Below are 17796 nucleotides of genomic sequence, written 5' to 3'. Positions count from 1 at the left end.
AAGGAATTCCTCCGTCCTGGAACAGGGCTTCCTGAGAGCCATCCTTGCAGAGTTCCATCGATCCGGACTGGAAGAAGCAACGTTTCAACAGGTGATTGATTTCCTTTTTTCAGATCTTCTAGACTTTGGTTTGGGGCTTTTAAGATATGTGGAAATTTCAATCAGAGTATAAATTTGTCTCTATTTTATGCTAACCTGACTATGCTAAAGAATATCAAGCCAACACGTGTTTTTTTAAATGGTTTTAAACTGAATTTGTACATAATGATTATAATTATTTCATGTGTAATGTTTCAGTGCCTATATATAACAAGTACTAACCCAATAACGGTATTACTAACCCAATAACAGTATTAGCATTTCTATCACCTTATCTATATTTAGAGCCTTTGAGCACCTCTTTTCTAGTTCTTTATAGACATGTAACAGGTTATTGTAAACTATAGTCACTGTACTGTGCTGTCCAACACTCGCACTCATGGGATGTTTTCCTGGGTTGCATGGGTAGACGCCTGCATGTTAAATTGAAGGTCTGCTATGTGCCACATATTCAAGCAGTGAGGTAAGAAAGGCAGTAACTGGGGCCGGGGATTTAGCTCAAGGGCAGTGACTACTGCACATACAGCTCATGTTGTAGTGAAGACAAGGCTTTCAGAATGAGGCTATGTTTGGAAAATCAAAGATGAATCTGAATTTGATGTATCTGAGCATAGTTTCATTGGATTAAGTCTGGCCTTAGTAACTGATTTAAGACTGGTGTCAGAAAAAAAAAGTGGGGGGGGCCAGGGATTTAGCTCAACGGTTCGGCTGCCTGCCTTGCAAGCGCAAGGACCTGAGTTCAATCCCTGATACCAAAAAAAAAAAAAAGACTGGTATCAGGAGCCAGGCATTGTGGTGCACACCTGTAATCCCAGCACTCTGGAAAGTTGAGGCAGGAGGAGGATCACTGTGAGCTCCAGGCCAGCCTGGGCTCCATAGTGAGTTCAAGCCATCCTGAACTACAGAGTGAGACCCTGTCTCAAACAAACAAACAAACAAACAAACAAACGAACAAGACTGGTGTCTGTTGGCAATGGTTAAAGGTGGTCACAAGAGTGGGCTGTTCCGTAGGAACTGCTGGGTGGGGGAGTACTATGTATTTTAGACATGAGCACATAACTAAATTAGGACAGGAAAACATTTTCCCTCCACCTACTTTAATAAATTATTTATAAATTCTTTTGTGAGGGCTGAGAATGTAGCTCAGTTTTGAAGTACTTGCCTAGCATGTACGAGGCCCTGGGTTCAATCCCCAACACCTCGAGAAAATAAATTCTATTGTGAACCTTTAGATGCTCCTTATATCTTGACCTTTATTTTTCTTTTGGAGCCAGAGATCACTCTCTTCTGGAGAGTAACTTTCCTTGTAGTTTGTAAGTATTTCCTGGACATCAGTACCATGCAATTGACTGTATTAGGTACCAAGAACCCCAGGCTGAATGGTTAACATCTCTGTTCTTGTCACATTCTCATCCTTGGTAGGAGAGACAGACTCATACGTATTTAAAAGAGATGACCAGGACCGTACAGATTTGCCCGGCTCAATGAGGAGCTTTAGGAAAGGAATCTGTGTGCAAATTTTCTCCTGTCTCCCTGTGTTCTTATTCTGTTTTCTCACTTTATTTATTTATTTATTTTTTCAAATCTGAGTTTAGAGACAGGATCTTGCTAAGCTGACCAAGCTGGGCTCAAACTTGCGGTCCTCCTCCCTTGGCCTCCCAGACTGCTGGGATTATAGGTGTGCACCACCATACTCCGCAGTACGCGGCACATTTTGTAGGTGAGACTGAAGTTCATAAAAGTGAAGTAACTTGCCCAATACTGCATATGTAGTAAATGACAGAACTGGGATTCACCCTCGCTGTTTTCTGATTCTGGGGCTGTTGTTTCTTTTGTATCTGTGCCCCCATTTGGGTACCCGTGATGCCTTCTGGAGGTCTGGGCATCCTGGATACCCAGGTTCTGCTTTTCCAGAAGAAATAAGTAATCAGATTCAGACCCATAGCTGCCTTTCCTCTTAACGTCTGCCTTGCTTTTTTGTCTAGATATACAGTCAGCACGTGGCCCTATGCCGAATGGAAGGGCTGCCCTACCCCACCATGTCAGAGACCATGGCTGTGTGCTCACGCCTGGGCTCATGCCGCCTTCTCCTTGTGGAGCCCAGCAGGAATGACCTGCTCCTTCGGGTGAGGCTCAACGTCAGTCCGGACGACGTGCTGTACGCCTTGAAGGAAGAGTGAAGGGATTCCACGAGTCTGTTGTCTTTTAAAGAACGCATTTCCTTTTTTTCCAAGCAACTGAAATTGTAGCAAAATGAATGGAAATGATTATTATGTTTTGCAGTTTTTCATTAAATAATTGGTTCTTTCCCTGTTTGGGAAGTTTATAATCAATACAATCTAACAGTACCACAGTAGGTCCTTCCTCTGGCATTTATTTGTTATTATTTAATGTTACCATGTATATAAATACAGGTACACAGCATACTTGTATCTGTGTAACTTTTAGTCGGTGTCCAGTAGTTAGTTAACTCCCATGCAAAATAGACTAGTGTGTGCATACTCTATGCCACACTCTGCTCTTGCTGTCAAAGATACACAAGAAAATGCAAAAATGTTTGCCTCTGTGGAGTCTGCATCCTAGTAAAGGCAAAATGTTGCATGTCTTTGTGTATATCAAACATTTCTTATAAAAACGCGAAAATAACTTTAAAAGAAGAAAAAATTTGCAAGTGGAACTAAAATAAAAATGGTGCAGGGTGTAGTGGCGCACGCCTGTTAATACCAGCACTTGGGAGGCTGAGGCAGGTGGACCCCTGCAAGTTCAAGGCCACCTGGGGCTACATAGGGAGACCCTGTCTTAAAGTGGTGAAGCTGATCCCCTCTCTGAGAAGTCAAAAGCAACAATAAGACTGAGTGTGATGACACAAGTCATCTAGCACTCTGGGTTGCTGAGGCCAGAGGATTTCAGGTTCCAGCCCAACCTGAACAATTTAGTGACTTAGCCAGACCCACACCCCAGTATCTCACACACACACACACACACACACACACACACACACACACACACACGGAGAAACCAGAAGACAGGAAACTGGAATACCTGGGAATCAGTAATTGCCAAAACCTAAGTTTAGAGCATAGTCAGGAGTAGGGGAAGTGGCAGTGTTTTAGCTGGGAAAGGCAAGGCTAGAGCCTATCTGCTGATGCTGAAGAGTTACTCCATCTCTCCTGGGGATGATGTCCATCCTGCAGGACAGTATGGCTAAGATCTATTAGCTGGTCAGAAAGCAGGTGTAGTTGCCATTTCTACCCCCCCCCACTCCCATTCACTAGCACTGCGGGATAGGGGGTAAGAATTTAGTAACAAATCCCCACCCTCTTCCCCGGTGTTGCGGATAGAACTCAGAGTCTTTACACTGAGGTACATCCCTCGCCTTTTTGTTTGCTTTTTTCTGAGACCCGGTCTCCAAATCGTCCTGATTGGCTGGAACTCGCGGTCTCCCCTCCCAGAAGGCCACCACGCCCAGCAGGTATCAAGACTTTGAAGTGTGTTCCACTGCGGGAGGCGAGCTCAACCTGCAGTTTCACCCCGCCCTGCAGCCAGGTGCTGACCCGTGAACAGCGGAGCGAGCCCTGGCCCCCGCTTCCGGGAAACCTGGGGATGAAGGACACAGGGAGGCTGTCTGCACGCCCCTAACCCTCGTCCAGGGCGACCAGCCCGGTGAGGGGCCGCCCGAAGCCAGGCCTGAACGGGGGAGAGGCCTGGCGAAGCCACACCTTGGCGAGAGAGGAGCGCGCATACTACATTTGCAGCTGGCGGCCTGGCCAAACGCCCTAACGCCAATCAGCTGTTCTCGCGCTACCTGCCCGATGGCGCCTGCGCACTGCGAACCTCACCGGGAGTCACCTGTCGGAGAGCCCCGCCTCGCACTCATGTGAGTCAAACCCTAGTTCCTCCTCCCTTTCGCAGAGGTGATCTCTGTAGCATAAACTATCAGTTGTGGCCTAACATGATGAAAATTCTGGGGAAAGCTCAACCAAATTCTTTGTTATAGAGATGCCCACGGGGATCTCTTGACATTTGCCCAAAGTGACCTAGAAGTAATAATGGCCTAATGCCTGTTGAATTCCTCCGGCCCATTAGGGGACAGGTGCAAATGAACATTTCCCCTTTTTGACTCCTGGGTGTGCAGTGCTGAGAGGCTTTTCATGTGGCTTCCAGCAACTCCAAAATGAGCACTAGTCACATGGGTGGCTAACTTGATCACTTGTGATTATATTGGCTGACCCTCTTTTTCCAATTTACTCCCTCCAGCCTTCACTCCTAGTCCCTGGAGTCACTTCCCAGATTGGTACTTGCACCTGAGCTTTTGTCTCAAGGTTGACTTTAGGTGGACCAGCCCAAAATATACTTACTGTACTAAATTATATGTATTTTTCAAAAGCGTTTTATTCCCTCTGATATGAGAAGTAAGTGACTAAGAAATAAACTTGTTTCTGTATGTATTCTTGTTGTTAAGCTGGTGAATTGTGATTTAAAAATCCCCGGCTTCGCCTCCGGCTGCTCACCGCTCCGGAGCCGGGGCCTGGGTCCAGCACCGCAGCCGCCGATTGCAGAGCCGCGTCATTTCCACCCCGCTGTCCACACTGGTCACTGAAACCTGATACCTGAGCCCTCGGGAGCGCTGGCGCGGCGCACATCTCATCCCTGTAACTTCTGCTTCTTGTCCCCGCTGCCACCCACGCCCCGTCGCGGCCCGGCCGGGCGCCCCGACTATTGCCTGTGCACCTTCCCTCCTGCAGCCACAGTGATGTTTCCGAAGCGCCGACCTCAGCTCTTCACTTTTCCCGTTGTCAGAATGACGTCCAGATTTTTTTAGGCTGGAAGGTTCTATTTTGCCCTTAGGTCACATTTCCATCTAAGCTTTCACCATTTCCAGTCGCACGGTTTGGTTTATGCTCCAGTAGTACCAGGGCTTTAGTTTCGTTGTGCAGCCAAGCTCCTCGCCTCAGAGCGGTTGCCAGGTTGTTCCCTCTACTTGGGATTCATTCCCCTTCCTACTGGAGCCTTCATGACTCAGCACAGAAATCACCTCCTGAAGTGCCTTTGAGAACTCATTGCACCTGCAGCACCCTCGTGTAGCGGTTTTCTGTTCGTGGGTCTGTCTCTGCCTGTTACCTGAGGGCTGAGCGGTATCTGATTAACTTCTGACCTCTCAAGCCTAGGATCATCTGCCATGCAGGTCCCGTGAAAGGTTGGATGCCTGAGAATCTGAATGCTGAGTCACATTTCTCTAGTGTAGAGCTGTCCAAGGAGCCTGTGCCATGAAGCGTATTCTGTGTCTGTGCCATCCCCTGGTAGCCATAACTCCCTGTGGCTGTTGAGCATTTGAAATGTGTCTGGTGTGCCCGAGGAACTGCACTTTTAATTAACTTGAATTTAAACGGTCACATGTTGCTTCCAGAATGGACTTCCCTGTGTTAATGCCTTTCCAAATCCTACCCAGCCCTTTCCCCCTCCTACACCTAGCTAGAGGTGCTCCCCTGACTACCTTGCACACTGGTCAGTCAAATCAGTAATGCTATATTTGTGTCCACACTCACTCCTCAGGTGACATGCCAACAGGTGGTCCCCAGCCTTCCATCCCTCCTGTAGCTTGCTTCAGTGGCCTGGGTCTAACTTTAGTGGTGATTCACCTGTTGGGGCAGAGCTCTGCCACTGTGGGGAGTTCACTAATCACACCTTCCCCCTGGTACCACTGTTGGGGGCAGGCCTTGCAGTCTTGTTCCACTTTGAGTCTCTTCAACTCCCCACCTGATAGGTATCTAGGCTGCCAAGATGCCAGGGCCAAGACCTCGGAAGGGTCCTCAGACCAGTGGCCAGGGTGTAGCGGCTGCCAAGCAGGTATGAACATACCTACTTCCTCACTGTGCCAGTTTAGAGTGGAGTTCGTTAGAGTGCTTGGGCAAATTGGGTTAGATTGAATCACTTGTGTTGTTTTACCTGTCAGTCCAGAATCTGAGCAGTGCCCTTAGGAACCTTTTGACTAGACCCTGCCACACAGTTAGGGCCAGGAGTCCTGAACTACCTTATAATGTTTCAACCCAGCCATCATCCTGCCTTGACCGCTCCATACAAGTGGTCTGGAGGTCTTGGGCGCCTCTCAAGTTGAAGATGTTCTGATGGGAGCTCCGTGCTTTGAGGTTCCTTACCCATGTCAGCCCTTGCTTTTCGGCCAAGGATGTCAGGGCTTGAGGGCTGTTGCCAACAGGAAAACCTGGCTCCCTGGGGACAGAGGGCTGCTAGGAAAGTGGGAGGCTGAGGACTGTTTTCCAGTTTTCTCCCTTCATTTCTTCTGGGCCCAAGTCCTTGGACTTAGTCTGTTTTTATTGTTTTAAAAAAGCTGAGGGAAGGCCAGGGATTTATCTCAGTGGTTCTACTGCCTGCCTTGCAAGGTCCTAAGGTGGATCCCCAGTACAGAAGGAAAAAAAACAAAACACAAAAAAACTGAGGGAGGAGGTGGAGTCAAGGGCAGAGACTCAAAGACTATTTTAAATTCTGTCATTTAGAAGGCTGTCGTACTTCTGAGCACTGGGATAAAAATAAAAATAGAACTTTACGTGTCTTTTATTACAATTAAAAAGAAATAGGACCTAGTTCTCAGGATTGTGGCATTTAACTAATAATGTAGAATGCTGTGACTAGTAGTGGCAGCTACTGCTGTTATTACTGTTCATAATAATGGTAGTGTGGTCTTACTGGGTTCCTTATAGTCTCCGTGGAGATAAGTGTCCAAGGGGTAATGTTGCAGCCCTCAGTTTCCCTTTCTGCACATTAGTCCTCACAGAGTGGAGGAGCCACTTGACTGGGATATTGGGACCCCAAGTCTGGCTCTGGGGCTAAGCTCTACCCTGCCTCATGGTGTGATTCCTAAGAAACCTTCTGTTCTGTCAGCTGGGGCTCTTTGTGGAGTTCAGCCCTGAAGATATGATGCTCGGAATGGATGAGACCGAAGATGACGGAGACCTGGAAGCTGAGTTGTTAGCTCTCACCGGGGAGACAGGAACCAGAAGCGGGAAGCCAGCACCCAAGGGGCAGGGTGAGTTTTTGACCCTGGGCCGACTCAGTACTGCAACCAGATAGATGCAGGCCTGTGGTAGAGAGGGTCTTTGCCTTACGGTCTTGAGGAGCCAGCCAGATCCCTTGGTCCTTCCAATACCCCTGTCCCTCTGCAACTCTTCCACAAGAGGTCGAGCTTGTTGTTTTTTTGGTACTGGGGATCAAACTTGGGACCTTGCGCTTGCAAAGCAGGTGGCAGAACCACTGAGCTAAATCCCAGACCCAGAAGGATGAGCTTGTATCTGTGTGATGGGAGCCTCATCCTCTTGTGGACAAATCGGTTCTCTGACTGACTTGAGTCACTGTCCTTAGCCCTAGCCAGGGTCTGGGAAACCATGTGGGTCCAGGGAGAACAGACACAATTAGGCACCTAGTAAGCGCTCAGGCAGTGTGTGACACGAACAGGTGGAACTTCCTTCCACAGCCCACAAGAGGACAGAGGTCTTAGGCTTAGGAGAACTGTGGGGTTGGGATTCTAAACCTTCCTCACGTCTCACCTGGACCCTTCAGAGAGAAACACTCCCCCTCTCCTGTACATTTCAGCTGACAGTGAGAGAACTGGACTCACTGATCTGGCCCTGTTTTTCGGTTTCGATAAACCTTGGTTCTAACACTTGGTAGGATTTCAATGTTAAGAAAATTGCTACTATTATTTCACAGCTTATTCATTATATAAAATAGATACAATATTACCTATCTTGCAGAACTGCTACAAAGTTCAAATGGGCTCTGGAAACCTTTATAAGTATGAAAAGGATGCTTGTAGGATAGATGGATACATTCATGAATAACTACTAGAAGGGCAGAGAGTGGTCAACTTGTTACTTGTTGGAGGCCAGGAAGGTGTCCCTGACAGGTGTCTTTTGAGCTGGGTCATAAAGGAAGAATAGTTTCCTGGGTAGGACTTTGCTGTGGGAAGGAAGGGGAATTTCTGTTCCGGTGTATCTACCACTTTATTCATCTTGGACCTTACTTGAATTGTCCTGACCTCTAACCCCATTTCCCAGCCCCTCTCCCCATGGCCCACATTGAGAAGTTGGCGGCAGACTGTATGCGGGATGTGGAGGAAGAAGAGGAGGAGGAAGGTCTGGAGGAGGATGCAGACCTGCTGGTGCGTCTGCCAGGCTGGTGGCCAAGCTTGGACCAGTGGAGAGGGTGGTAGAAAAGAGGCCTGTGATTTGTCCCTCTACATTTCTGACCTTGAGTGGGTACCCTGCACTTCTGGACCTATCTTCTGGGCTGTGCAGTGTGAGATTTATCTCCTTTAACTTCTGGTCTGAGCTCTGCAATGGTAGATTCTGAGATTTGAAGTCTTCACTGTTTTCAAAGCTGTCCTTGGTTAGATTAAAGAAAAGTTTTTATAAGGGGGACCATGCAGAACAGAGGTCCTGACATTTGGAAACAGTACTGGGGAGACATTTATTCTCAGATCCTGTCAAGGGTGTGGCCATGAGGCCCCCAAGCTGCTGGTGCTTGTTGTGTTTTTCCAGAATGAGCTGCAAGTAGTCCTGGGTACAGATGAGGAGGTTGGGCCCCCAGACAGCAGTGAGGCAGCTAGTCCAGACCTCTGTGAGGAGAAGGGACAGGAAGACACTGAAGCTTCAGCACCGGCAGGCCTGCTAACACCGTCAGTCCCAGCAGCTCAGGTAGGCTCTGGAGGGGCCCTGTGCGCCTCTGATGCTCCTCTTGTCCATGTCTAATATGCATGCAGCAAGGCTGGCACAGCACGCCACAGTCACCCTCCTTCAGTAGCTGGCCTAAGTAAAAACTGAGCACGAGAAACTCCTGTGGCTGGCCAGCCTCAAAGGCCTCTCTGTTCTCCCACACCACTCCATGAAGCCATGTCTTGGCCCCATTGATTGCCTGGCCCTGTGTTTGCCTCTGACCTGGCCTCTGGTCTCCCCAGTGGGTCTTTACTTCACACCATGGGGCTTTAGGCTCTTCTTTCTCCTGGAGTCCCAGAGCTCCATCTTCTGGGGCAGCTTCCTCACAGGGAGAGAATGGCCAGGGCCTAGCTGGCCGTGGAGTGGCCCAGCCCTGAGCTGAAGTATCTGCAGGCTGGAGGGCCTCAGGGGCTGCAGGCTCTGCTGGAGGAACGGATCTGCAATTACCGGGAAGCTGCAGCTAGTGCGAAGAAGGCAGGTGAAGCGGCCAAAGCCAGGCGCTGTGAGCGAGGCCTGAAGGTGATGGATGGGGCAGGTCTGGAAAGAGGGCTGGGTCTTGGGAGAGGGTTTTGGGGGAAGCAGCAGCAGAAGTCTGCGCAGTGGAGGGGATGCCTCCCCACCAGCCCTGTGGGGTGATGGGGCCCTGGCCTGTCTTCAAGCAGGGTCCAGGCTGAGATTGCTCTCTAGGTTTCTAGACTGGCTCTCTCCCGCAGACACTGGAGTTGCAGTTAGCTGCTGTGAGAAAGGGCAGGAAGGTCAATGAGGAGGAGATCCCACCTCCAGTGGCCTTAAGCAAGAGGCCCCCAGTCTCCCAGGAAACAGCCAACAGGAGCCCTGAGGCAGATGCCCCAGCTACCTCTGTTTTGGAGCCAGGTATCTGGAGACCCAAATCCTGCCCAGTTCCCAGAGCCAGTGCCCGCCTGCCGTCTGTCTCCCCACCCTGCCCCGCCCATTGCCATCAGTCACTTTTGTCAACATGTCCTCAGCCCAGTGGGACCCTCTGTGGGGGCTGTTTCCTACAGACAATGCCTCCCACCCTGAGTCCAGCCTGTTGGGCAGTCCTGGCATTGCTACCCTTCCGGATGCAGACCCAGACCTCCGGGCCCTGCTGTTGGCGCGACAAAGAGAATACAAAGTGGCTGCCCTCAACGCCAAGCGGGCTGGAGAGTTGGACCGTGCCCGAGAGCTCATGAGGATTGGGAAGGTATGACGTTGGGATCTGCTGCACTATCCATCCCTCGCTTTACAGGTGGGGAAGTAGAGGCTCAGGGAATCAGCCTAAGGGAGAGCTAGCTGGTCCAGCCCAGGTCTCAGGACCAATGTCCACACCTGCTTTTCTCACTGTTGCAGCGATTTGGTGCTGTCCTGGAATCCCTGGAGAAGGGGCAGCCTGTGGACCTCAGCACCATGCCCCCGGCACCTGAGGGTCAGTATGGGAATTGTAGGGCACCTGCTCAGGCTAGGCTGGGAGGATGGGGCTACCAGGCACGCTGCCTACACATCGCTTTGGGCCCCCAGACCTGAAGACTCCCTCACAGGTTGCTGAGGCTCCTGAAGCACCCTCAGTCCTACCCCCCGCAGTGGAGCGAGTACAGCCAGTGATGGCCTCTGACATCCCACCCACCCCAGGTAGGATCTGATGGTGGGACTGGGGAGTAGGAACCTGAGGAGGGATAGGCAAAGCTGATGTCCTCCCTTATCTCCTTTAAGTGACCCCTGCAGAGCCACAGACAGTGCTAGATGCCCTGCAGCAAAGGCTGAACAAGTACCGTGAGGCGGGCACCCAGGCCCGGGCCAATGGGGATGAGCGCAAGGCCCGGATGCATGAGCGCCTCGCCAAGGTGGGCCCATAGCTGCACAGAGCCCTGCCCTGCTCTGGCCTCTTTCCCTGGCCAGCTGTTTCTGTCTCTTGCTTCTGCTGCCCTGGTCTTCTCGAAGTCTTTCTCTCTTGGGCGCTTGCTACCTTAAGACTCTTTCTCCCACGACTGCTGACTTTTGCAGTCTTCCTCTCCCTGCCCATCTGTTGTGGTGGGTGTGCCTGCCTGTGTGCCTGCTCAGCTTCCCAGGAGTCCTTTGCTTCCTTCCTGTGCAGCAATATCAAGATGCTATTCGAGCACACCGAGCAGGACGGAAAGTGGACTTTGCTGAGTTGCCTGTTCCTCCAGGTGAGGGGTCTTGGCCTCCAGGCTCTGTGAGGAGGTCTCTGGGCCAGAAGGGTCGGGGGAAGAAACATCTGTATCTGCCTCCACCCTGGGGAAGCCAGCCATCCACACTATGCCCAGACAGAGTTAGGACCCACAGCAGCCTCCCTCACATCCTCTCCCCACCCTGTCTCTTTTCACAGGATTTCCCCCCATCCCTGGCCTGGAGCCCACTGTGAGCAATGAGGACTCAGTGGCAGCAACTTTGGCAGCTGCCCAAAAACTGGCCACTTCAGAAGATACAACGCTGGCAGATGAAGATGAGGATGAGGTTTGGCCAGGAGCCCAAGGTGCAGGGCTGGGTGGGGAGAAGTGACAGCTGAGAGGTAAACCTATCCCCTGTTGTCCATACCAACAAGCCCAGTGAGGTTAGGTCTCCTTTCCACAATTCCAGAGGAAACACTTGGCCAGTGGCAGAGGTGGAATCCAAACTCAGGTGTTTGTCATTTAGAGCCCGGGTTCGGCCCCAGTATCCTGCTGGGGAGATGACTAGAGAGTTTGTGAAGTTTGTTTCAGCTCTGAGATTTTGTAGGGTCCAAGGAGATAGGCCACTCATCTCAGGTCACACAGCAGGTTAGCATGGGCTTAGCAAGAGTCCAAGGCTAGATGCAGACACAGGGCAGGTATACACAATCTCAGGTCAGCCGCCTGCTTGTTTGCAGGTTGAGCCCTCAGCAAAGGCCCCGGTGGCCAAGAAGCCAGCTCAACCTCTGATTCCTTCATCCCAGCCCCAGCCTGAACCCAAGGCCTCGAGTTCTAGGGAGTCTCTGAGTCCATCTGGTGAGCCGGGGACAAACAGGTCGGAGGAGTGGAGGGTCTCACGAACTATGGCCTAACCATTGGCTCTGCCCCTCCAGTGCGGGAGCAGCTGGCACTCCTGGAGGCACGGAAGCTGCAGTACCAGCGAGCAGCCCTGCAGGCGAAGCGCAGGCAAGACCTGGAGAAGGCCAAAGCCCACCTGCGGGTTGCCAAGGGGCTTGAGGCTCAAATCGTGCAGGCCCGAGCCGGCCGACCTGTTGACCTCTCGGTGAGTCCCACCTGGTAAAAGCACCAGCCCTTCTTGAGCAAGAGGCAGGGGTGGCTTGACAGGCAGCGCTGTGATAATGGGGCAGCTTCTTGAAAGAGGTGGGATGTGGCTGCTTGCCTGTCTCCTTCGTGGCCCAAGAGTGACCCGGGGAAGGGAAGAGGGCTGCCCCTCATTAGGGAGGACAAGGCTGGGCAAAGCCAGTAGGAGCAGAGTTCCTACAGCCTGGGATAGATGAGAGGCAATGAGTGCCCATTACTGGAGGTCATGGGATTTGAAGAAACATTTCGTTTGAATACCTGCCTTTATCAGCTCAGTGACGGAATCATCTGACTCTTAGGGCCTGAGGGCCCTTGTGACTTCAGCAGGTACCTTCACCATGGACAGATGAAGAGGGTGACTTCATCCTCATCCACCACGAGGGCCTACGGCTCTCCCCAAAGGCTGAGGAAGTGTATGCCCAGCTACAAAAAATGCTTCTGGAGCAGTATGAGGTTGGTGGGCTGCTTGTCTCTTCCTTCTCTTTTGGTCCCTCCCTGTGGAGACAGGGAGAAGGCTCCAAGCAGGTAGACCTGAATTCTAATTCTGGTTCTTTCACTCACTGGCCGTGCGACCTTAGGCAAGGCATTTGCCCTGACTGAACCACAACTCCTTATCTGGAAAGTGGCAGTACCTTCATTTTAAGGTAGTTAAAGTTCAGACAACAAAGTCAAGGGGAAAGAACTTTGTAGATGGGAGATTACATATTGTTGTGTGTGTATCCTTCTGAATTACTGCCTGTTTTTCTGAGAAGTCTTCCATCTGAGATGATGTTTGAATTAGACTTTGAAGGAAGAATGGGAGTTTGCTAAGTGAGATTGAATGACTCGTCGGGAGAGGAAACAGTCAAATATAGGCAGAAAGGTGTGGTGGGCCCTGGGAACAGGGCCGGGTATGTGTTGGGGAGGAGAGGTGAGGCCCTGGGGGCCAGTATAGCCAAGTGCTCTGGCACTGGAGTTACTCTGGGCCCCTATTTTTAGAAGTGCCTGCTGTTCTCCAAGCAGTTCATGCACCAGGGCAATGTGGCTGAGACTACCCGGTGAGTGCAAGGGCTGGGGCTAGAGCTTGGGTGGGGAGCAGAAAACCAGGCTTGCCCTGCTGATGTGCATACCAATCCCTGTCAGATTTGAGAAGCTTGCTCAGGACCGCAAGAAACAGCTGGAGATCCTGCAGTTGGCTCAGGCCCAGGGCCTCGACCCTCCCGGCCACCACTTTGAGTTGAAGACATTCCAGACTGTGAGGTGCCAGAGCCTAAGGGACACATGGCTTTTTGGGGAACGGGGCTGGAATTTGGAAGTCCAGGGTCTTTAGTGAGACTTTCTCAGTGCTGTAGGCCCTGGGGCCGGCAAGGAGGGCATAGTATCTGCCAGAGCACTCAGGTGGTAGCTGTCGGAAGAGCTCTGGACCAGGAGTCAGAGACCAGGATCTGTGCCCTTCTCTGTGGGCCCACTCAGGTGGCCTGGCAAGCACTGAAGAGGGGAAAGGGTTCTGCCATTTGCCTTTTGTGTCAAGCTCTCCTCATTCTTCTTGGCTGTAGGATCTTCTCAGAGCTTAACAGCACAGAAATGCATCTGATCATTGTCCGGGGAATGAACCTCCCAGCCCCTCCAGGTAACCCTATCTAGTACTTCAGCCCCAGCACCTGGCTTCTGGCCACTCTCTCTGATTGACTTCCTTCCTTCCTCACAGGGGTGACCCCTGATGACTTGGATGCTTTTGTGCGGTTTGAGCTTCACTACCCTAACTCGGTGAGGCTCAGGCAGAATTAGGATCCTCTGAACCCATCTTCCTGTGCAAGACTTTGTGTTCTGTTTTTCTCCATCCCTAAAAGGCCTACCTTAAGGAAGGGGTTTGAAGACCCTTCAGCCTAGTTCCTCAGGGTTCTTTTCCCAAAACACCGACTCAGTGCAGAGTTCCTGGCTCTGCATATCTCTGTTTGTCAAACTGTCTTGGCTTTTCCCTTATTGCTTTAGGACCAGGCTCAAAAAGGCAAAACTACTGTAGTGAAGAATACAAACTCCCCAGGTGAGTGCCACCCAGGACTCCTTTCTCTTCCCTCTCACTCGCTCCATGAGAAGCACTTGTTTCCAGAGTGCTTTCAGATCTATAGTTTAATTTTGTTTACCCATCTGGGAGATAAAACAGGTATTATTGATGTACTTATGTAATTGGTAAAACTGAGGCTCAGTGAGGTAAAGGGACTTTTCTAGGCCCTCACGACAAGATGGTAGAAATGGGACCCAGGAATCCTCACACCAGTTTCGCTGTCCTTCCCATTTCTATATAATCTATGTTTACCAAGAGTACAAAAACCATCTCCTTCCAAGCTAGGGTCCTGATGCTCTACCTCCTTCCTCCTGGTGGCAGACACCTTGAATTGCAGGCAGGGAGGTCAAGAGGAGAAGCCTACCCAGAGTCTGCCTGCTTCCTCAGGAAATCCCTGGGAGCCAAGCCTCTACTTGTCTTCTCCCCTTTTGCAGAATTTGATCAAGTCTTCAAACTAAACATCAACCGAAACCACCGGGGCTTCAGGAGGGTGATCCAGAGCAAAGGAATCAAGTTTGAAATCTTCCACAAAGGGTGAGGCTCCTGTTAGTCACACAAGATGGGTGGGGAGGAAGGAATGGCATTTCTATCCCTGATGCTATTCAGTTTTACAGCCCTGAGTTCAGCTTGTTCATGCTCACCTTCCCTGCCCAGTCTAATCTCTCCCTCCTCTTGGTTCTCCAGATCCCTCTTCAGGAGTGACAAGCTGGTTGGCACAGCACACCTGAAGTTGGAGCAGCTGGAGAATGTGTGTGAGATCAGAGAGATTGTAGAGGTATGGGAGTGACAAGCCAGAGGACTTGGTAAGAGGAGAGCAGATACTCAGGGAATGCCAGTCCCTGTTACAGGTTTCTAGGCCTGTGACTTAATTGTAAATTTTCCATAGGGTACTGTAGAGTAGATAGTGTCTCCACTTCACAGATGAAAAAGCTTCGGAAGACCTAAAAAAATTTCAGTGTCAGCCACATAGGAAGTAGCCATATACTTCCCACAATACTCTGGGCCACTTAAGTGCCCAAGGGTGATAGATGAGAGAGACCAGTGAGTGAGTCTGATCCCTCCTGTCAGCTTGGCACACAGGGGCAGGGTAACTGGTTGGGACAAGTGTCTGACATCACAAGGAAGTAAAATAAGCTCTAGACCTGAAATTGATAAGGTGTATATTTCAGGATCACAGACTGAATGAAGCTAGTCTGTGCTTAGAAAACTGGCCCCTAGATAGGTCCTTGAGCTTCAGTGAACTTACAGGATTACAGACAGGAATTCTTAAGAGCTTGCTTGGGAGAGATGGGGAAAGTTAGGCCAGGGGAAAGTGTGGTTCTATTAGTTTATGTGGTGTGACCTGGGCAGAGCTGAGACCTGATTCTTACTGAAGGCTTTGAAGGCTGAGCTTTTTGTGCATCTACCCACTGCCTGCCTGGGTTGCTGTTCTGAAGCGGGGCCTGTTTGTATTTACACTCCAGCTGCTCCTTCTCTTGCCTGAAGGAGGGCATAGCAGTGGGTAGAGAGGAAGGAACCCTCAATCTGCTGTAGTCATGGCCTTTTCCTTGGGCCAGCAGTGAAATGAGGGTTTGGGCTCTGGCTTCTAGGTGCTTCTTAAAGCCAGTGTTTCTCCCAGGAGTTGCCATGGGGATCAGAGCAAAAGTGAGTGAATATTCAAAGCCCTGATGCTCATCTACTAGATTCATATATTGCTCCTGAAACAGCTACCAATACACAGTAGGAGCAGGACTGTCGTGAGATGCACACTCCACATTAATACCGCAGGGCATCTTAGATCCTCTTTCCAGGACCTTAGGGCTCTGCCTGCCCTCAGCACATCCCCATCAGCAGCATATTTAACATCTCCCTTCTCATTGTTCTCACAGGTCCTAGATGGGAGGAAACCAACTGGAGGGAAGCTGGAGGTGAAGGTGAGGCTGCGGGAGCCATTGAGCGGCCAAGACATGCAGAAGGTGACAGAGAACTGGCTGGTCCTGGAGCCCAGAGGCCTGTGAGGTGGGTGGCTCCTGGAGCCCTCTGAACCTCTTCTAGGGGCTGATAGAGCTCCTTTCTTACTTAGTCCTAGCTTACTGCCTGGGAGAAAGCCTGGGCTTTCATCTGTGAGGAAACCAGAGGGGCAGAACTATTGGGTAGGGATCATGGGCTGAGTTTTTCACATTCCCCAGTAGAACTGGGGGAGAAAAATAACCATCCAAGGCTTAAGTGTGCAGGAAATCTTTTCTAAAACTGCTTCATTGTGGTGCAGACTGACCTGTGCTTTGTGCCCTGTGCATCAGGTAGTCAGCACTGGGAGAGGATCAACTGGCAGCCGTGTACAGGAACTACCTTCCTAGCTTTCCTGGCCGTGGAAGCCTTTGTGCATAAGAGAGATGCTGCTACACAAGCACCAAAGACTTTATTAAGTACATGCCCTACTGACCCAGAAGCAGGTGGGATTCCAGGAGCTCTCCCCTTGTCCCAGATGAGGGCAAAGGCAAGGACACCCTCACTGCTCTGTGCCATGGAGTCCTGCAGCCCCTTAACCTCTGTACAGCTTGCCCCATTTCTGGATGTGCCTTTGAAAGATGTAACTAAGGGATGGGAGAGCTCGAGGGTGATTGGGTACCTTCCCTGCTTGGGGGACTCAGCCAATGACAGCAGCCTGTCCCCCCTCGACTCAGTTACCCCAGTTCTGCCTGTGCCTGTGCCTTTTTTCCTGACAGCTGCTGCACTAACCTTCCTGCTTCCCGGTGGACTCAGTGGAAGAGGAAAGTTATTTTTGGTACTACTTGGTGGGAAATAAGGGTAAGGTTGTATCATGGGTTGGGTCCACGTGCCTAAGATGAAAGACCTGTTAACTGAGGAGAAACATATATATTATATATAAATATATAAAATTTTATGTAGCCAATTTTTATTTAAGAAACTAGGTCTTATTCATTGTAGGGATTTTACACTCTACATTGTAAACCATCAGTTTAAACAAACACCCTCCTCCCTGGCACTGTTAAAAAGCTAGAGTAGTGGTAACATTTGTCCACTGCTGCTTTTCCTGTTAAATGAGGAGAAACATATATATTATATATAAATATATAAAATTTTATGTAGCCAATTTTTATTTAAGAAACTAGGTCTTATTCATTGTAGGGATTTTACACTCTACATTGTAAACCATCAGTTTAAACAAACACCCTCCTCCCTGGCACTGTTAAAAAGCTAGAGTAGTGGTAACATTTGTCCACTGCTGCTTTGCCTTCCTTTTTGAGAGAGCAGGGGAGGCCTTCTTCATTTGGCTTATTGTCTGGGCATACCTTACTTCTTTCCAAAAACTTCTCCTTTGGTTTTGTTTTCCTCAAGGGATGAAAATGATGAAGGGACTTGTAATAGGTTTAATATTCAAAACTTCCAACAGTCTACATTTCTTAGAAATAAACACCCCTTTTGAAGCATTAAGTTCAACAAAACATTCTTCAAGATTATTTTTCAAAGGCTGTAAGCAAGTAAATTCAGCTTACTGATCACTATAGTATTTCAAAAGCACAGCTCAGGGTTTGAGCTTTTGTCTTCTTTGGGGATAACAGGGTTAGGCCATGCTTCCCTACCCCTAGGAGCAGAGTTTTTAGTGGTAACGTAGCAGGAGCTACAGACTATGACTTTCCCCAGAGCTCACTGGTCAGTC

At 50.1% G+C, this 17796-nt stretch overlaps 2 protein-coding genes and 1 long non-coding RNA gene across 5 annotated transcripts in view; 2 read left to right on the top strand and 1 right to left on the bottom strand.

The window, feature by feature from the left end:
* The window catches only part of Orc1 (origin recognition complex subunit 1), a 31496-nt gene extending 29029 nt beyond the window's left edge, over positions 1-2467 (top strand). For both annotated transcript variants that reach the window (XM_010610323.3, XM_010610324.2), the window contains exons 16-17: positions 4-91; positions 2085-2467. In XM_010610323.3, coding sequence (XP_010608625.1) covers positions 4-91; positions 2085-2279 — 283 coding nt within the window. In that variant the 3' untranslated portion in view covers positions 2280-2467. The remainder of the gene's footprint in view (positions 1-3; positions 92-2084) is intronic.
* On the bottom strand, positions 2264-3928 carry LOC117287326. Its single transcript, XR_004518558.1, has 3 exons — positions 3819-3928; positions 3142-3287; positions 2264-2336 (listed from the first exon to the last, which is right to left on the bottom strand). It is a non-coding gene; the product is annotated as an uncharacterized LOC117287326 (long non-coding RNA).
* A 661-nt stretch (positions 3929-4589) lies between these two features.
* Positions 4590-16133, top strand: Cc2d1b (coiled-coil and C2 domain containing 1B). 2 transcript variants are annotated; one of them, XM_033767723.1, is made up of 23 exons: positions 4590-5946; positions 6997-7141; positions 8169-8272; positions 8652-8807; positions 9219-9344; positions 9539-9698; positions 9848-10029; positions 10176-10251; positions 10344-10454; positions 10536-10666; positions 10918-10990; positions 11170-11297; positions 11689-11806; positions 11884-12053; positions 12419-12544; positions 13070-13128; positions 13214-13330; positions 13627-13700; positions 13779-13837; positions 14063-14114; positions 14570-14669; positions 14820-14910; positions 16004-16133. In XM_033767723.1, the coding sequence occupies exons 1-23, from the start codon at positions 5881-5883 to the stop codon at positions 16130-16132; spliced, it is 2553 nt and encodes an 850-aa protein (XP_033623614.1). In that variant the 5' UTR covers positions 4590-5880; the 3' UTR covers position 16133. The 2 variants fall into 2 exon arrangements, with proteins under 2 accessions (XP_033623614.1, XP_033623613.1); XM_033767722.1 differs by having other exon boundaries at positions 12416-12544.
* The last annotated feature ends 1663 nt before the right edge of the window (positions 16134-17796 follow it).

Source organism: Fukomys damarensis, unplaced genomic scaffold (genome assembly GCF_012274545.1).
Source record: "Fukomys damarensis isolate Sample0158 unplaced genomic scaffold, DMR_v1.0_HiC HiC_scaffold_23, whole genome shotgun sequence".
NCBI classification, from domain to species: Eukaryota; Metazoa; Chordata; class Mammalia; order Rodentia; family Bathyergidae; genus Fukomys; species Fukomys damarensis.
The sequence above is the reverse complement of the archived record's forward strand: the minus strand, read 5'-3'. Positions and strand labels throughout refer to the sequence as shown.